Below are 18650 nucleotides of genomic sequence, written 5' to 3' on the forward strand. Positions count from 1 at the left end.
AGCAGGCACAGAAGATGATCAGATATGGAGATCTTCGTTCTGGGGCCATGCAGCCTACCGCGACCGGGAAGAAAGAAATTGTGTCTCTTACCATGGCGGAGGGAATAAGACTGTGGAGGTATGTCTGACAGGGCGAGAAACACGGGCAAACGAGGATGGGTGGGTGTACTTTGTCGAAGGGTACCGCCAGGTGTGCCGTATTAGGTAAGGTAGGGTAGTAGGTGGAATAGAAGCACGGTGGAAACAAATGACATCCAGCACTAGAACACCCCGGTACCGCTGTGTAGACTGCAAGTAAGCAAGGAGAGGGCCGCTTCAGTACCAAGGTGTACCTAGGGGACGTTGGGGACTGAAGTGAGGTTGTTGCGGAGACCGGGCATCCTCACAGGAGCGCCATCGCCCCGGAGAGAGCAGGCCGTAACGATGAATCAATGGAGAGCTGCAGACAGCGTGACAAAGAGGAGCGAAGAGTGCAGCTGTGGGTGTCAGAACCGTAACCCGTTGAGATAGAATGAGGGAGGGGTGAGAGGAGAGAGGAAGGCTGATGGTGAGGAGTGGAGGTGCCGGTGAGGAACCGGAAGGGAGGCAACCTTGAAGCGAGCTGTCTGTGGACGGTAGCACAGATTTCTCGCTCGAGTGCCGCCAACCCAACGCCTAATTTGCCCGAGTAACAAAATGCTCTCCTTCTCCGACTTGATTTGGCCTACCATCAAGAGGCCAGGTGCCGTCGCAAAGAGGCCAATGTCTGCAGAGCTCAAACAGATAGATGGCGGGCGAGTGGCCAAGCCTGTGAGCCGACGATATCCAGACAATGGAGACGTCCAACAGACAAAAACAGATTTCGACAGCAGAATATGCAGCTAAAATCAAGCCGAACTGCTCTGCTGTCCAGTTCCAGAAGTGATTTGAGTGACGATGAAGGCGGAAGCAAAATCCCGGAGTAAGCAGACGGGATAGATCAGTCACCCCGCAGGCAGGTTGATGGATCTGACGACAGTAGATGGAGACAATGTGTGCGGTGGCCGTGAGGTAAATTGGCCGGTGAAGGCGCTATGCTGTGGTGTTCAACCCAGAAACGGCTTGGCCGCAGGACGGTGAAGAACAAACGGGGACCTCACAGGGGAGGAGTTGCCAACTGAGTTTCGGGTGTTATCTCTACTATGTCGGGCAGTAGGTAGCAGACAGTGGTAGATGGGAGGAAAGGTACTTGGGAGGAACTTTTTTTGGCGCCTAGGTCGGCTTGTCTCACGGGCGTCGGCCAAGCTGAATCCCCAAACTTGTTGCAATGTCATCCGGTGGAGAACCAAGAGTCGACGGCGGGGGTTTTCCAGGTTGAATGGACGTCTTTGTCTCGTAGTGGCAGTGAGGGATGAAATCGGTGAAGGTTTGTAGGAGATGAGGGGGAGAAGAGAGATTCACCGGTCGCGGGGAAGACACGAGTTGACCACGTTTTCTGGCGCTCGGCAGAACCAACCAGCTTCCCGGCACGACCTACGTATGGCACGGGATAGGCAAGATCGGTGGACAGCTTAGATGACGCTGGAGGCTGGGCTGGGGCCTATCTACAGTAAAATGAGAGAAAGTCGGTAATTGGGACGTGAAGGAAAGGGAAACCGGAGTCGAGCGGAAAAACGTTCTCCGTAGAAGGCAAGCCGGCGCCCATGATCCAGGTTGCGCAAGGCCGTTGGATGTTGCAAAGAGTAAGGTTTATATGGGGTAAGGCACCATGGGCACCGACAGTCCAATGCTACCTCTAGGTAGCAACAAGCCCAGGTAGACCAGCGTAGACCAGGGTCCTGGACTTGACGATGTGGCTCAGACACTTTGTTCCCCCATCCAGTCTAATCTCACCACTCACTCCAACAGAAGCCGGCCCATCCTCTAGCCTGCTGCACGTCTGTCGCACAAATTAGGATCGCCTCCCGGTTCCAGGACGACCATTTTCCGAAGACCGTCTCCGATGGCTGTAGCCGTTTGAGTCTCAGTCTTGCACACTTCTCCGAACACCAAATGCCCACAAGGGCTGGAGGCTGAGACGCTATATGAGATCCGCCATATGCCTCATCTTTGCAACGTCCATCTGACAGATGCAAAAGAAGCATGTGGTTTTGGTACCCCGTCGCGAAAGAGCCCCGAGATAGCTTTTTTCGCAGACAGACGATCAACGGGTGTGGCATGGCACCCTGAGAAGCCAAGGGTGGTTGCTGGACACCTCAACACTAGCTTGAGGCAGGAAGCAGGGCGTATTGCACCAGAATCTTTGGCACAGGAATGTTCCCTTCCAGGCTTTTCTAGCCAGGAGCCAGGGCATAGCGGACCCTGATTGAGGATTCAGTAACGTGTAGTCTTCAGAATGTTTTTGTGCATCCGAGCACGATGCAGGGCTGTCGGCCATATATTCCAGGCGTTGTCAACGACGAGGATAAGATGATAGCGACGAGATTGGAGGTGACATGGTAAACAATGCTTACCGGAACAGCTGACTGACCACTTGGAAATCGGTTGGAAATAGCATCCTCAATCTGTCATTCGTCACCACACAATGCGAGTCGCATCGCATCACCTGCATAACCAGTCGTCGTCACCCAAATATCTGAGCACCGGCAGGCAATTCCGTATCGCCGTGATATAGTATGTCGTGCTTACTAGTATAGAGGACAAGATTGTCAAACGGGAGGCCGTGGGCATGGATAAACTGGGGAGCCACAAACCCGTCAATGCCGAGTCCTTTGATACACTCGCTCACATTACCATTTGTGGAAATTGTTGCCTTTGGAGTCATAGATGGGTTGCTGCTATCGTCGCCACTTCGTCGGTGGTGGGATACGGGCATACGGCATACTAGCTCGTGAGTTGGCAATGGGATAAAAGTCGAAGCAGGCCAACATGCCACAATCGCGTGCTGTTACCACTTTGTCATGGAAGGAGACAGGTAAAAGTTATCGGATCACTGAATGCAGGGGTGTAGCCAGGTGTGGTCATCGAGCCTCAGGCTGGCTTGACATATACGTCTGGCAGGAGATAAATCTGTTATCGATCACACACGGATGGCAGATGGTGTTTTCGTAATGTTAATGAAATGCTTGGTAGGAACCTTGATGGCTGAGCCCAGTAAGGCGGCCGTCCGGCCTTTGCTCAATTTCTATCCACGCGTTTGGTGGAGTCGAGATAGTCGACATCGATCCACTTTTTGCCGGCTCCCCAATAGTGTAGTACCCCCGGGCAACCGTGGACAGAGTCCAGTGCATACTGTACAGTAGTTGCCTGCCCAGAGCACTGTCGGCTGCGGGGTACATTGCGGGGAGAGAACAGGGGCCACCTTAGAGAACGGGCAGGGCAGGCAGTATCCGATGCCTCACTCACATGGTAGGCTGGACGCCGGACCCCGACCCCCGACCCGACTACTCTGCTGTCCCAAAGATTGGGAGGGATTATTTCCTGCTCACTTCCTTCAAGCCGCCAGAACCGCCTCCAACAACAGGAGGAGTCCATCGACCCCCTCGCACTGATTGATCAACACAAAAGTCGCGTGAATTGTGGTTGCAAGGTGAAAGTGTCCCTCCTCGTTGAACCAGCATATCGGGTTTCCTACCGAGTTCCCGCAGTCTTCTCCTTGATTCGACATCAGACCCCCAACAACCTATGTATTTCCGATAACCGCAGCTTGCGGTCTCGCCAGGACGACATTCCCCTCGTTTTTTTGTTTATCTTGGCCCTTCTTTTGACAAGTATTCGCAATGATCTCTATCATACGACCACATCGCAGTGTCCACGGTCAACATATCGTTCGTTGTCACGCTGTCCAGGACAGTTGGAAGTCTGAACTATTTTCGGATCAAGCAACGAAGTCATCACATACAAAACACACCGTTGGCAAATGAGTGCATGCAGTCCTATTCGCCAACGCATCTCATTCTGTTCTCGTCTCTTTCAAGGTCCGTCCGCTCGACGCATTGGCTCGTTGTTCCCACCCTGATGCTTAGACTCGTTTCACTAGCCTCCGGTCTGTCTTGGTCGATCCTACCGTCAGACCGGTTTGGCCTTGAAGGAGAGTGGAAGCTCGTATGTGGATATGCTCCAGTGGTGTTCGTTCTGTGGGGACCATTGACTCTGTCTCGATACGCTGTTGGCAGCTACACATCGGGTACCTCGATATGTGACAGGTCGATTCTTACCACCAAGGGCATATGAAATGATATCACGGATCGAGTCTCGTGATACGCTCATGAGAGAGCCTGCTGGATAATATTGGCCAGTTGCGATCGTGGTTTTCGTCGATGCCAGACACATCCAATGGGACGTAGCTTGAACGGTGCGGCGTAGATCATCGCAGCATTGACGCGGCGATAAAACGTCTTTCAGAGCCCATGGTAAAGATATACATATCACACTACATGAAAACGAGGTCACACATCTCATACTCACAAGGCGACTGAGCCAAGTGTTGCCAGAGCAGCAATTTGAGACCGCTGCAATACCACCAAGCTCCCAAGCCCACGTGTTTGTTAGGGCGGACTAGAGCCTCCAGCTGAAAAAGCTTCCATGTATGCGGAAAACCTACTGTTTGATCAAGTTGAATGTACGTAGATATCGGATTCAGCTACATTTCGCTCGAGCTCATCGGCTATGGGAGACCACCACCGGACAGTGACGACAGATGCGGTACCTTTCTGCCACTTGGTGGACATTGTTCGTGAAAGGTCGGCCATAAATCATTGTCAAGACAACGCTCGACAGTAATTCGATCTTTTCCTGCAGCGTGGTTTGGTTACGGATTTCAGAAATATCGCTAACAGCTGGGAACATAAGCCTTTGTCCTTGGACAACACTCACGTCGTTCATTCTTCCCCAGACCAGGGGCCTGGATTTCCCATGACGACACTGAACTACTCTTGTTCTTGGAGTATTGTGTAAAAGATCTTGAAAGGTCATTCAACTGCTTTCAAGAATCAAACAGTGGCTACGACTGAGGGAATGTCCAATAGGTAGCTCAGGAAGAAAACTTCTAACGCCTTTCACGCAGTATGGGACATGTGTCGATTCCCAAGTCTGGTCTACTCTAACATGCTTTCGAATCAACCGGATCTCAGCGAGCCGTACGGCCTCTACGGCCTCAAGAACGAAGCGCGGATATCATCAACTGATGCTATACTCATGAACCGCACTCGATCAGGATACCCCTCTCTTTCCTCGACTCAAGCAGGACTGCTACTGGTCTCTAGAAGGATCTATTAGTCACGAAGAGTTGAAGATCATGAAGACACAACGTGGGGAGTGCCAATTACTGTATGTACGCTGAAATATGAGAGATATCATGATCTAGGCCTTGGGACATGAGCATTATCCCACATCTAGGAAGAACCGTAGCACGCGTACTAACACGGTCTGTTGCTCTCATTGAACGAGCTATGACACTGGCTCTTTGGATGGCTTCATGAAACGAACCTCAGATGAGGATAGAGGTCGAGTGTAGCAATCCCTGTGTGCCAAGCACCCATTTTGGTGTTTGTTGCTCAATCCGCCAAGTGCCATATTGCTTTGTTGGTTCAGTACGATTGCCCATTGCGCGTCATCACTAGGTGAGTTGAAAATATGTCCATGTCAACCGCCAATGGAAACAAATGGCCGCAAGGACATTGATATCCGAAGGCCAGCTTGATCCGCGAGCAAGCTGTCAACGTGAGGGCCAACAACACAATCAGCGACAACTGTTCTGCCATTTTTATCCATTCTGGGATACTCCTGCATGGTTTCCACTGTAGCAAACACTCGGTGAGAGTTCGGGCGGGTCGAGACCTTGCCACGATAGTCCACATCACGTACCGGCCATGCAGCAAGTGGGCTATTGACGGATATGAGCCTCGCCTCGGTTATGAGACTGACAGCAACTAAGGAGACTGGCCCTTTGAATATACCGTGCTGAATTGAGTACCAAAGGAGGCATACTCACATATTGAAATATTTACACCTTACGACTCCAGCGTCGTTGACAGTCCTCGGTCAATCGGGCCAGCTCAATACAACTCCGACTCGACCTGCAGTGGTAAATCCCGGCCGCACCTTCCTCTGACGGTCAGATCCGATTACACCTGATGCCCACAACTGCGAAAGAAATAGGCAAGAGCTTTCTTTTCGTTCTCTAACCCAACGTCCTTTCTCTTTTTTCCCACTCCCGGGTGACGACGACGTCGGGTGTTTGGCTTTTTCTTCTTTTTTTTCCGGGAAGAAAGAGCAAGCCTTGAGACAGCCAAATGGCTCTTTCCTGCTCGGGTGCCATCATCTCTTGATCTTGACATTCTGTTGGCCTGTACTGTCATGTCAAATGAAAATCGAGGACATTGAATATGGGCTAACTAGCTGAAATAAGCTCCCTTTTCCAGCATCTTCGTGTCATCCTTGTATTCTTGCAGATTGGCGTTGAGTCACTTCTGCATCGATAACTGTGGCTGTCTATTGCGGTCACCTTAGCCACTTTCTCGCATCTCTTGCGGTGTCAGAGTCCAAAGTGGTCGCGATCAACTACCTGTAGTTGAACAGTTAGCCCCAGTTGTTGGTGAGAAGGACATCGTGAGACAACTGCTCGTTACCAGCAAAACCCTTACTGTTAGTATCTCCATCGGGTGCTTCGTCCGCGTTTTGCTAACGCAATTCTCAAGTCATAGTGTTCACGGCCACCATACCTCAAGCAGTTTATCTTCCACCCCTTCGGCGAGACTTCTTTGGAAGTCAGTAAGACACAATGAAGCTCACTTCAGCATCCATCCGTAACGTTATCCACCCGACAGCTGCCTTTATACCGAGCGTTCCAAAGTTCTCAAGCCATCCTTCCACCGAGCCAGAATCTCAGTCGTGGCTCCACTCCCAACTGAACCCCAAGAACCGAATCGATAGTCTCGAGTTACTGGAAAATCCCCTTTGGAGAGTCGATGGGTGTACCGGCCAAGGAACTCAGTTTTGTGTATTGCCTCTGTTCCTAGGAAACCATATCCCGCCCCTTCGGTTTGATGTGTTCCTCCCCCAGGAAGCGGGCAGCTGCCAACGGCTACGGGACCTCCTCGACCTGGATGCCGCTTTCCACACCAAGGATACCGTCCGAGTACAGAGGCTCGGCATTTCGCGTCATATCCTGCGAACATTGCAAGCGTGGACTCAATCAAGTCAACAGAGCGACAACAAGCATAGCTGTGCTGAGATGTATAGCAGGAACTTGCCCTTTGGATCCCGAATCATCTTCGAGAATCTCGAGTTTGATATCCGCAACATCAAAATTACTATTGCCCAAACGTTCCACCTCGAGGGACAGCTCCTTGGACTTTCGAAGCTCGGGGCCCAGCTTGGTCTGCCTCAGGATAATCTTCCGGAGCCGATAGACATCTTCAAGCTCCACATCGTGCGCCAACTTACCGAGAGTGTGTGCCTTGTTTGCATAGAAGACGATGATAATGATAATGGGATGGCCATGGCCACAGACGACGTCGCCAACGGAACAAGGGCGAAGAAGAAGAAGCAGCTCTGGATCTTGAAGGCCTTGACCAGCGGCACCAAATACCTCTACACCGAACTGCGTAATCTGCTGCAGATGCCACCCCACCCCCATGTCATCTCACGTCCGGTACGTCTTGTGACCAAGCAGTGTCAATTTGGAGGCAAAAACGCAGTCGTCGGATTCATTATACCCTATCATTCAGGTGGAGGCCTCAGAGACACCCTACCGCTCCTTCGCATCCACGGGCAGCCTGCGCTCAAGGACCAACTTAAATGGGCGATTCAGCTGGCTCAGGGTCTGTTACACATCCTTAACAAAGGCCAGATGTACTATCCCGATTTCCGTCTTGACAACATCCTCCTTTCCGAGGCCGGGGACATAGTCATGGTAGACTTCGAGCAGCGCGGGCTGTGGTGCGAATTTGGCGCGCCTGAGGTGAACGCCCTGGATTATGTACGCATCCTAGCCAGTGACAGCTTGCTCGAAGACAATGATCTGGGCCTCTGCATACCCGAGGACATCATAGCGAGATACGCCGCTCTGCTCACGCGGGAGTTGCCAGACTGGGAAGCCCTAGAAACCTGTGAGAACTACAGCCAACGGCCGGAAGGCCACACCAGCTTCAACATCGCATGGCTATGCCTCTCAAAGGTGGAACAGGAGGCAGCGGTGGTATATATGTTGGGAAAACTACTCTGGTGCATCTTCGAAGGCCAGAGTGGCCCGGACAAGGCCGCTTTTTGGCAGTCCTATGCTCGCGAGCCTGATTTGCAGTTCCCAGCGATGAGACAAACCCCTGCTGGGCTGCGAGACTTGGTGGATCAGTGTACCAGGGGACGAAGGGGGATTCTGTCGAGCCTGATCACGCGGCGGGGCAGTAAATTGGTCTTGGTGCGCGAGAAAGACACTCCTCAAGAGTCTTGTTTACTTGATGGTACTGTCACTGATGAGGAGGAAGAAGAAGAAAAGATTATTCAAGTCGCGAAGAACTGGTGGATTACAGAGGTCAAAGCTGCGGAAGACTTTTTGCAGATGCGACATGAGATGAAAGAGCGTGGTGAGTGGGACGAGAACTACTTTGACCGACCGAATCTCAAAGAGGTTATCAACCGTCTTGAAGATTTTCAGAAACGGAGTTTGCAATTTGTTGAGTAGCACGATACACTCGATCAAGGGAAAATCTGGTTTCTGATTTGCTTTCGCATTTGCACGACTTCACCAACTCCATTCGTGAGTATTTCATCCTTTCTGTGTTCTTACATAGTTAGTCTCATTCTTTACTTCGGGAGTCTACCCAGAAAATTAAATATAAGCGCTCGCACCCTGTCATTTCTACGAAAATAAGTCATTGTTTATGATGAGCGCTTCCTGTCAATAGTCAATGTTTAGTTATCAAAGTGTTCTCTCTGTCCGACTGGCTTGTGGCAGACAAACAGCAGTACGGCACTTCCCCCCTTTTATTCGTCCACTTTTTTTTTTTTTCCATTATCTTCTTTTGCTAAGAAGTTTCCAACATTTGATAACAAGATACATTCTTTCTCGATTCGATAGTGTCTCTCTTTGACTCTGCTCTTTGTCTGCTTCACGTTGATCGTGTTTTTTTTTTTTTTTCCTACGCACCAGTGTTTTCCCCCAACTTTCCCCGTTGACTTGCTTTTTGGAGTTTCCACTTCGGCCTAATCCCACTGTTGGTGGCGTTCAATGCGCCACTGGCTCAACTTGGCTCGTTTAGTTGGGAGTATTTAGAAGAGCATTCAAATGATAGACACATTCACCAGAGGAGGGGAAAAAAAAAAAAAAAAAAAAAAAATTGTAATTGTGAGATGCCAGCTAGAGCTGTGAGACAGAAGCTGTCTATATATGTAGAGAAACAAAAACGACAATTTCGGAACCATGGGGATGTTCGGGAAAAAATCTAAATCTCGGGCGCTTTTCGTAGTGTGTGGATGGGCGAAAGCGGATTCGCTTGTGAAAAGATATTCATATTATGATTCTTTGCTACTGCTGAGAGAGTTAGGGTTTATAATGCTAGTGTCTCAGATATGTCTTGATGCCACGTGATTTTCAGATTGAATTAGTGTATTGTGATCGAAATCTTTGAGGAGTCCGTAACACTGCTGTTGCTACTCGTAGTAGAACTGAGAGAGACTGAGATGATGTTGGTCAGGTGAATGGCATATTTAGGGGGAAATCCATTCATCATTTGCATATCTTCACAACTCCCTGGACTGTTCCCTACAGACCAAGCCATACTCCTTCAATTATCATCCGTTTGTTGTCTAGATTGACCATCGATCAGGATGAGTGACTGACAGTCCCCGTGGGGTAGAGCCACGGCCGGTGAGAAAAAGATTGAAAAACGGCAGGTGGAGAAAAGGGCCCAGAAACATGCCTCCATCAAGACAAAATGGTCTTTCACCAAATAAACGAGAAGAACCGAGTTGGCCAATCCAGTATGACTTCGTGATAGTGTGCCTAGAGGTAGCTGTTCTTGGAGGTTTGGGAACTCTTAAAAGACTTCACGGGGTTTTCTAAGGCCCGTTCCCTTAGTCGGGCTTCTGGCCAGCGATTTCGGTCCGGTTTTAATAATGTCTTGCGATTTCCGTTGCAGCACTTGCCTCCTGTGTCGACTGGTAAAGGAACCGAATGGGAGGGTGCTTCGTAAGTAGGTAGGTAGCTTTCCGAAAACATACAGAAAAAAACTCCTGCTTTTGCAAGCCCCCTTATACTAAAACCCCCCCTTTTTCTAAAGATTTTGACTGTCCGCGAACCCTCTAAATAGCTGAGGATACAGTCCGGTGCTACTCTCTATTGCAGACCCCTACCCCTTTGCAATAATCTTGGCTGTCGGATTCGTTTGCAAAAGCAAGACCTTTTTACTGTATCGGCCTAATCTTCTGCCTGTTCTTTGAACTATTATAACGGCACGCCACTACGCGGTACCTTGAAACTTTTTCTGGTTATAGAGGTAGCCACTCGTGTGCCTACGCTAGCCGGTGCGCCCGCCCCACCTCCCTCTTTCCCCCGTTGAGCCCGTGCCCGTCTTCCATAGAAACTGCTGCAGTGGGAGAGTACTAAGACCGGACCATGACGGGTTTGGTGATAGCGTCGTTGTATCATGCAGGAACACAATTCTTTTTACTAGGATCATGCATGCGTGCAGCACGAACACCTGCCATGTGCACTGTGTAGCGTGAGGTGTGCCCCTGAAGAGACGTGGTCAGAGCACTTGGTCGTGTGCTCAGGCATAGAGCGCACGAATAGCCAGAACGTGTTGATTAACTTGATACAAATTCAGCCAGTAACAGAGAGGGTGTTTTCAGTGAATAATGAGGTGTGACCTGGAAGAGATCGATCATCAGGTGAACGACCTTCCATAGTCTGATTCCTTGAATAACTTGGGGTATGATAGGTGAATAAGCTGTTTAAGTGTTGTACATTCACTACCGAGTAATGCTCAAGAGTTGGTTCTCATTGACTTGCCATTCCCCGAATCATGGTCTTCGAAGTTGATTAATTGGGTAGCCATGTGGTAGCTTTTGGCATGCCAGTGGCGCACCGAGTTTTTGCTGGGCTTTTCATTTCTTCTCAACATGCTCCTCGTGTTCTAGCCGTCCGCGCGGGCCTTTCTGTTACATCGAGTCCGCCGAAACGATACTAGTCTTAGCTTGCGGGTTGCAATCTCGTGTGTCAACTATTTTAGCCTAGCATTCATCCAGGGCCACAAGCCTCGTGAGATGTGCGAAGGAAAGACCGAATACTATCTGGTATGTTTTAGTACGTGTGTTCCAACTATTGTTTTGCACACCTCGCCTCGCACTGCGGGCTGGATCAGTGCTAAACCACCGAAAGAGCTTTCCGTTGAAGGACGACAGCTGTAGATCTGGCCCAGACAAAGGGTTTCCATCTTTCCGGCACCAGAAACTTCAAATCCGTCCATCATCCAGTACTAGTAGCAGTTGTTCCATCGTTATGATGTCTACCATCATCTGCTCTTGTCCAACAGAAGCCACATCACCGCTCTCTGAGGTCCTCCAACCCGTCCAAGCGAAACCTGTACGAAGCCCTTTCTACAAGGGGAAAAACCTCGAGGAGAGATGAGGGATAGGAGCTGAGTTGGAAAAAAACCAACCACCAACAGTATCCCGAAAACGGCTTCCAGTCGTCCTTTTGGACATTATCAGGGTACATTTATGTTGTTGTTAGGGCTACCCTGCCTTCGTAAATCAGGAATAGATATTCTCCAAGGTAACGGCCTCGCCAGGCGCACCTGAAGATCGCAATGGGAAGTGTTTGTCCTTTCGTATCCAGATTATTGGAGTGCCAAGCTGATTCGGGAACAACCCTCCAACAAAAATACACTCCCAGAAGGACCACTGTAGCCCAAGATATCCGAACTGCCAGAGGGTAGGGAAGAGAGTTGCAAACGTCAAGGTCTTCCGAAACAGAGGAGAGGGTTCGGGGAGATAGGGGGAGAAAAACAACTGAATCACATCTACGTAATCAAACCTTAAGCCCATCAAGGAAAATCGGACATGGTGCCGAAAGCCGTTGGAGAGCGTCACCCCACCCAAGGTCCAATCCATGTGGCACGGCGCCCTGTTCTAGGCCAAAAACGGCTTCGTGATGGTTTGGATATTGTTGGGTTGGCGCCGGGACACCGGAACCAGGAATGCGCACTAACGTGTGCTGGGCAAGCATTGGCTCTTCAAAGACGCCGTTACCAACATAACAATGTGAAGCCACGCTGCCACAGCGAGGGCAGACTTGAGTACGAGATCTAGGGGAGGAGGTTGCAGTAGCGAAATTGGATGGTTGTGGCTTGGAACTTGAAGCTTGGCATTGGATGGAACTTGTGGTTCCAGAAGCCCGAATGGTGCAGTGGCGTTCTCAAGCCGCTTCAAATTTCGGAATCGTGACCATTCTTGTGAGGAGGTGCAACCCAAGGGACATACTGACCAACAAAGCCAGCAAAGCGAGGGGACAGATAAGATGCCAGCGGGAAGTGACCGCGCGATGGGCCACATAGTCGGGGTGTCCCAGCTAGCCTAGAGGGAAGCCTCTTCAAAAACTACAAAGCCGGGCAGTTAAAACCGAAAAGAGCAGAACAGAGCGGTTCCAGATCCCGGTGTTCGAGGTCTGTGGGTGTTCAGAGTGAAAGAACGAATATGCGGTACCGAAAAAGGGGGTGCTTATGTAGGAGGGCGAGGAAAATTTAGTAGGGTTACATTACCTGCCGCACTGGAAGCAGCAAAAACTGTGTGATAGCCATGTTGGTTGGGTATCTCTCCCACTCAACATGTCGCGATGGTGATGACATTGTGCGGTGGATGAGACAGATGGCCAAACTCCAAACATTTTGGAATGTCGAGTCGTCGCAGATGGAGAGACAGGGAGCGGCAGTTGTCCAGATCCGTATCGCTTAAAGACATCTAACATCAACACCGTGACTCCGTGACTGGAGGTGATGGGGCAGTACGGACACCCACGGATATCGCACAATTGGGATTCATGTACGGGGAGTTTCAAATTCAGTGACGGGTTGCATGAGAACGTCGCGTCCGTAAAATGCAACATCTAAGGCTCGAGTGGCGGGCCGATTGCGGTATCTTGCTGTTGTACTGTTAATGTTGATATGTCAGTATTTAGCAAAACTTTGTGGGAGCTGGGCGTTGTCGTTGCACTGCGTACACCGTCACAGCTGTGTGATGACCGAGCGGATCGGGCAATGCGTTTATTTGACAACCGATGATGAATGAGATCCTAGGTGTCCATGTGTGATAGAGGCTGCTTGATCCAAGGAATGAGCCGCTGCCTTTCAAAGACCAATACAAATCCCTTCCCAGGTAGTCGCTCTTGGATGGAAAATGTGAGTCACAAAGCCAGTGCTGGAGACTAAAGGCAGTGCTTAGGAAATATGGTGTTGGTAATCCATGTTGCTGTCGGATGGAAAAATGGACAGGGCAGGAAAAGAAGAGTTGCCCCCGTTGACAGAGTCAAAATTAACCCCGCGTTCATTTTGGGGATGAGGTCGTCGATCGGCTGCACAGGCCACCTGCCGTCTACATACCTACTAAGGTAGAGGTATGTAGTGTACTGCGTACCTTCCACCTTATTAGCACGCCACTAAACTAGGTAGTAGGAGTAGACGATACTGTGTAGTCCCTAGCGTCAGTAGGGCATGCACCTCTTCGCACCATGGATAGCGTAAAGAAGCCTGGGCTTCCAGTCCCGGTCAACAACAGTGGACTGAAATCCAATGCCATGATTCCTTCAACAGCCAGCTTCCGATGCGAAAAGCACCGAACAAATGGAAGCCCAGCTATCTGGTAATTTAGGATCGCCACCTGAGCATAGGATGATTGAAGAGCCATGGGATGATGTTGGGTTGTCAGCCAGTCACTACTAGCGTACGCATATACTTCGTTCCCGGACGTTTTCGTCGAGTGTCAGCACTTCCTTCCACCTCGGAAGTCCTCAATTGCAAGTTCTCCCTCCCTAGAGGTAGGTAGCGTCCATGCCATGTTGTGGTGATGATTTAGTACGGTTCTGCTCAGCTTCATTCTAGGTATATACCTACAGTCATGCCCCGGCGTAGGGCAGTCGCAAACCGGTATGGAGAACGGCGGGTAGGTAGGTATCTCTAGTACAGAAAGGCAGCCGAGCAACGGAAGGATGTGCTGACTGTCAATTTCGCTTGCAGACCTGGACCTCTACACCATCATGGCCATCCGCAATCCCTTTCAAAGCACCTTCGGGTGGCCGTCACCTACATTTGTTGCGCGACCGATCGCTTTTTCATGTCAACAAAACGCCTGTCTGGTTTCTCTTCCAAGGCTGCCAGGCGGCAGCGGGTCTAGACTTACCCCATATACATGTGGGCCTCACGGAGCACGAACCGAGCTGTCTGCCGGCTGAGACACTGTCGGCCATCATCGTCATGAGCATCATCTGATGGCGTTTTTTGGAAAAGAAGAAAGGAGAGATTACCGGCGCTTCGGGAGACTAGAGGAAGCCATTAAGTGAGTCTTCTTCGCCTTTGAGATGATCTTCTTGTATACTTCCTGACTGGCTCGAATGAGATGTGACGGCACTGGTTTAGTGGTTTCATGATCGATGGATGGGCAATCTTCACAGTGCGAAAAATTGTCGTCCCAACTCGTCAATTCCCGTGGCTGCTCTGGTCACGCCCCTGAACCGTTCCCTTGACGAACCACACAGTCAGGAACATGGATGCGATATCGTCAACACTTGGCGTTCCTTAGGGCGCTCGTCGTTGCACCCCCGGTCGGTCCCCACTGTGACTGGACCCGGCCTCCTGGGGGCCTGGGCCTGGTCCCATCCATAGGAAACATTGCCTTCTTACGGGATCACAAGCGAACCAAGGGACCCCGAATCAGATGGTCCCGAATGCGCTTGGACTGCCATCAGCCCTCGCTTTCCATGCTGATACTACCTCAGGCGGCGTGCAATCTGGGACATGTCCCCGCAGCACTTAGCACTCTTGGTAACAGTGGTCCTCAATGCTTCGCCATGGTTGGTTAAGATCGCCAAAGAAAGTGACTGGATGCAACCGCATGGTACAACACTGCACGCTGAATGGGCATGGCCGTACCAATTGGCTTAGTCCCCAAAGATGAAGGCCCCCCGTTTCCATGTTTTCCGCTCCACTCCGATTCTGGTCACAGAGCCTAGAAAGCTCGTCTTGCCTTACTGAGCAGGGCGTGTGGGCTTGGTGGTGTTCTACAGAAGAGAGGACCACATACAACACTACCTCAGGAACCCCAAGGAGGGCCGAAAGGCAAAACAGAAAAGAAAAGGGCACACCATCTCGGCCCAGTTGCCTGTACATATGGGTGCCACCACCCGCTGCCATCCACATGGTGCTCGTTTTCCGGAAATTCTTTTTTTGGTCCCTTTCTCCCCGTTCCCTCTTTGGCACATCATGAGCGCTTGATCGCTCATGCTGATACACTCCCTATCTTGCAGTTGAGTGATATCATCTTTTCAGTGTATTGTATTCCCTTCTATACCCACCATACTCTGTGTCAAGTATTCGATTTAGCTTTGCGGGTAGACCACGTCCCCGAACACTCCTTTCTATCAACCTATCATTTGCCATTGTCTCCACCCTATTCCATCTCGGCCTAGGGTCTTGTTTTGACGACTAATACTTCTTTCCTACGCCACGACGACGACTTTAAATTTGTGCGCCTCCTATTAGCGATTCTTTGGGTCACACGTCGACTATTGAGACCTCAAAGCCGCCGTCCCATACGTATCTGGTCAGTGCCAGAGCGCGGCCTTTTCTTGGAGGGAGCTGAAGCATATCAGCGGGTAGCGGCCGATACCCAGAGCCAGGAGGGTTCACAAGTCGTTCTACAGTAAAGTCCAAGGACGCAGCTTCGAAAGACTACACGATGGCCAACGCGACGAACTCTTGTCCAGCGCCCTTTCTGAGCGAGGCGCTTTTTAACGATGGGGGGTGTAAGTTACCGGAACCGAAACCTCGTCATCACGAGCGTTGCTGCTAACTAACATACGACCAGTTGTGGATGGAAGGTTATGTCAGGAGGTAGGCAAAGGGCTTAGGTGCTGCCTGCCTTGCCCCATGACCGATTGGGCCTATCCCGACGAATTCAATACCCTGGGAGAGGTGGCACAATGGGTCGCAGTTGCTGGCACCGCCTGTTGTGTCTTTCTTCTATTGTCCTGGATCATTCTGCCCGTCGAAAAGACTCACAGACATTATCTAAGTCTGTGCTTGACCACGGCAGTCTTGTTTATGAATGTAAGTACTTGGCCGCTTATTCCCTGTTGCCAAGTGGGATTTCGAAGCGTTGACATACTTTACAGCTCGGTTTCGTGATACCTCTTGCCGCTCAGCCAGATGAATGCTACGATGCGATCACGCCCAATTCGATGCAAACCAACTCACCTTGCGCAGTATCTGGCGCATTCTTGATCTTTGGAGGTTGGGGAGGAGTGATGTGGGTGTTTTTGCGCTCCCTATCATTGCATCTGCAAATCTGTTGGCAGGTTGTTGTCGGACGTAACTTTATGTGGTTCTCCCAAGCTACCGGCTGGGGAATCCCCATTATCGGCATCATCATGGCCCTTGTTTTTAGTGGCGTTTCTTTCCGCTTTGGGTCGACGTGTCATATCAACCACCAGAATAGCTTGGCTGACCTTTGGGTCCCTTTGCTGATCTTTGCCGGACTCACCATCTTCATTCAGTTTGCGACGTTTGGTTATTGCATCAAGGTCTACCTTGCATCGCTTGCCGACAACAGCGCCTCCACCGAAAACTCAAACTTGCCTTCCTACACCAACAGCATCCGAACCATGACGCCCAAACAGGCATACAGACGTGTACGCCGAGTCATCCAGCTTCAATGGAGGGGGATTGCGATTGTTCTGATTATCGTTACCGACGTCGTCCTTTTCTCAGTCGTCTTTGTTTTCCAGGACAACACGGTGGAGGCCGTTAGGAGAGATCCGAGCACTGCCCTGGAATGGGTTGCCTGCCTTGCGATGATGGCTGGTGACAAGAACAAGTGCTTGGACAAGGCCGGTCCACTGGTGGTCGACATGCCCACTGTTGGCGCAGTTCTACTGCTTCTCTCGGTAAAGCTTCCAACCACCATGTTTTATTACCAAACAATTACAAAACGTTCTAACCTGATAAACTATGTGCTAGATAAACGGCTTGTGGCTTTTGCTCCTCCTCGGTCGATGGTCGATGGTGACGGGATGGCGCGACCTCCTAATGACGGTTCCTCAGCGGAACAAGCGAGAATTCGTCTCCGTCGACGCACGGATGAACGATCTCAAGAAAGACACACGTTCGTACGAGATGCTGTCCCGGGAAAACTCGGGGAAAAAAATGGACGACTCAGTAACACCCTCCGTAGTGACTCCGATTTCGCCCACGTACAGCGCGTACAACACGTACAGCATGAGGTCGCCCATCAATGGCAGCGGCGGCGACGGCGGCTACCGAAGCCCTTCGCTGTCCAGGAATAATGCTCCTGGTGAGGGCACAACTTCGCCGGGACCTCGCAACTACCACGACACCGGCAACCGCTCAGGTCGCCGAACCCCCGATTACTTCGGCAGCACAGCACGCTACCACGTGCCAACAAGGTCTTTTTCGAGCCCTCGCCCACCACGGTCACCGCCACCAACGGTAACATGGGACGCAAGAGATACATACGCTAGAGCTTCTCCGCTGCCGGAGGAAAGCCCGTATGGGCAGGTACAAGGAGCGTATGGTCAACAACCTATGGGAATGAACAGGATATGAGATGAATGATGACAGGTGTATAATACGCAAAGTTGAGGGAAGAAAAAGTATTAATATCTCCCTGAAGTGAATGGCGACAAAAGTAAAATAACTCCACCAATCCATAGCCACACGCATGTTTACGTACCTTCTATCCCCAACCACGTGAGCTTTTCATCTCATCCCTATGGACATGCGAAATACTTTGGTCCTCATATCAGCTCTCAATGGCCCAAGAACTCTCGGATTTCGCCACGACGCCAAGGTCGTGCAAAGACGGCGAGGTAATCTTTCAGAGCTTACGTCCTGCATGCTTGCATGCAACAAAGTCCGGTAATGGACCAATGGCAAGCTCAGTTGTGTGGATGGAACTCCCGGTACGGGTGATACACAGTATAACTTCGTCACCGTCTGGATGACAGCAGACGAAGCGCATTGATCTAGTTCGACCTTTTTCTCCTGTCATACCAACGTCCTGTATTCCGAAGCTTACCAAATGCTGGTTGAGAAGCCATGCATGAATTTGAGGATATATCGATGAAAGCATTGAAAGCTAGTCCCGGTAATCAATGCTCACATTGAGACTCTCCAAGGGCCAGAATAAATCTTCCCAGTGAAGCAAGACAAAGTTCGGCGGAAGATGGGAATAACGAAGACGGAACGGGACGTGCGGGGCCCCCGGAAGTGGTTGGGTCAGCGGGCCATCGGCGGGCCGGACACCGGAAGGGATCCCGGTAGAGGTATGGTTGGGATGTGTAAGGCGAGTTGAGTTACACTACCATAGTGTATGTAGTGTATTGACAAACGGAAAGCCCAAAGTCCGAAGATGCCGTTGAGTGATGGATTCGGAAGACAGCAGTCAGATATACACCTGACAAC

At 50.7% G+C, this 18650-nt stretch overlaps 3 protein-coding genes across 3 annotated transcripts; 2 read left to right on the forward strand and 1 right to left on the reverse strand.

The window, feature by feature from the left end:
- Window positions 1-3924: 3924 nt before the first annotated feature.
- On the reverse strand, window positions 3925-4690 carry B0T23DRAFT_67609 (uncharacterized protein). The gene has a single exon (XM_062841632.1). It carries the CDS (start codon window positions 4417-4419, stop codon window positions 4027-4029), a length of 393 nt encoding a protein of 130 aa, XP_062695125.1. The 5' UTR covers window positions 4420-4690; the 3' UTR covers window positions 3925-4026.
- A 2049-nt stretch (window positions 4691-6739) lies between these two features.
- Window positions 6740-8799, forward strand: B0T23DRAFT_451250 (uncharacterized protein; the record flags this gene model as incomplete). Its single annotated transcript, XM_062841114.1, has 1 exon — window positions 6740-8799. One exon carries the CDS (start codon window positions 6740-6742, stop codon window positions 8639-8641), a length of 1902 nt encoding a protein of 633 aa, XP_062695126.1. The 3' UTR covers window positions 8642-8799.
- A 7107-nt stretch (window positions 8800-15906) lies between these two features.
- On the forward strand, window positions 15907-17792 carry B0T23DRAFT_426040 (uncharacterized protein; the record flags this gene model as incomplete). The annotated part of the gene is made up of 4 exons (XM_062839949.1): window positions 15907-15973; window positions 16036-16277; window positions 16343-17113; window positions 17187-17792. 4 exons carry the CDS (start codon window positions 15907-15909, stop codon window positions 17790-17792), a joined length of 1686 nt encoding a protein of 561 aa, XP_062695127.1.
- Window positions 17793-18650: the final 858 nt, after the last annotated feature.

This window comes from Neurospora hispaniola (assembly GCF_033458365.1).
Source record: "Neurospora hispaniola strain FGSC 10403 chromosome Unknown B0T23scaffold_2, whole genome shotgun sequence".
NCBI lineage: Eukaryota > Fungi > Ascomycota > Sordariomycetes > Sordariales > Sordariaceae > Neurospora > Neurospora hispaniola.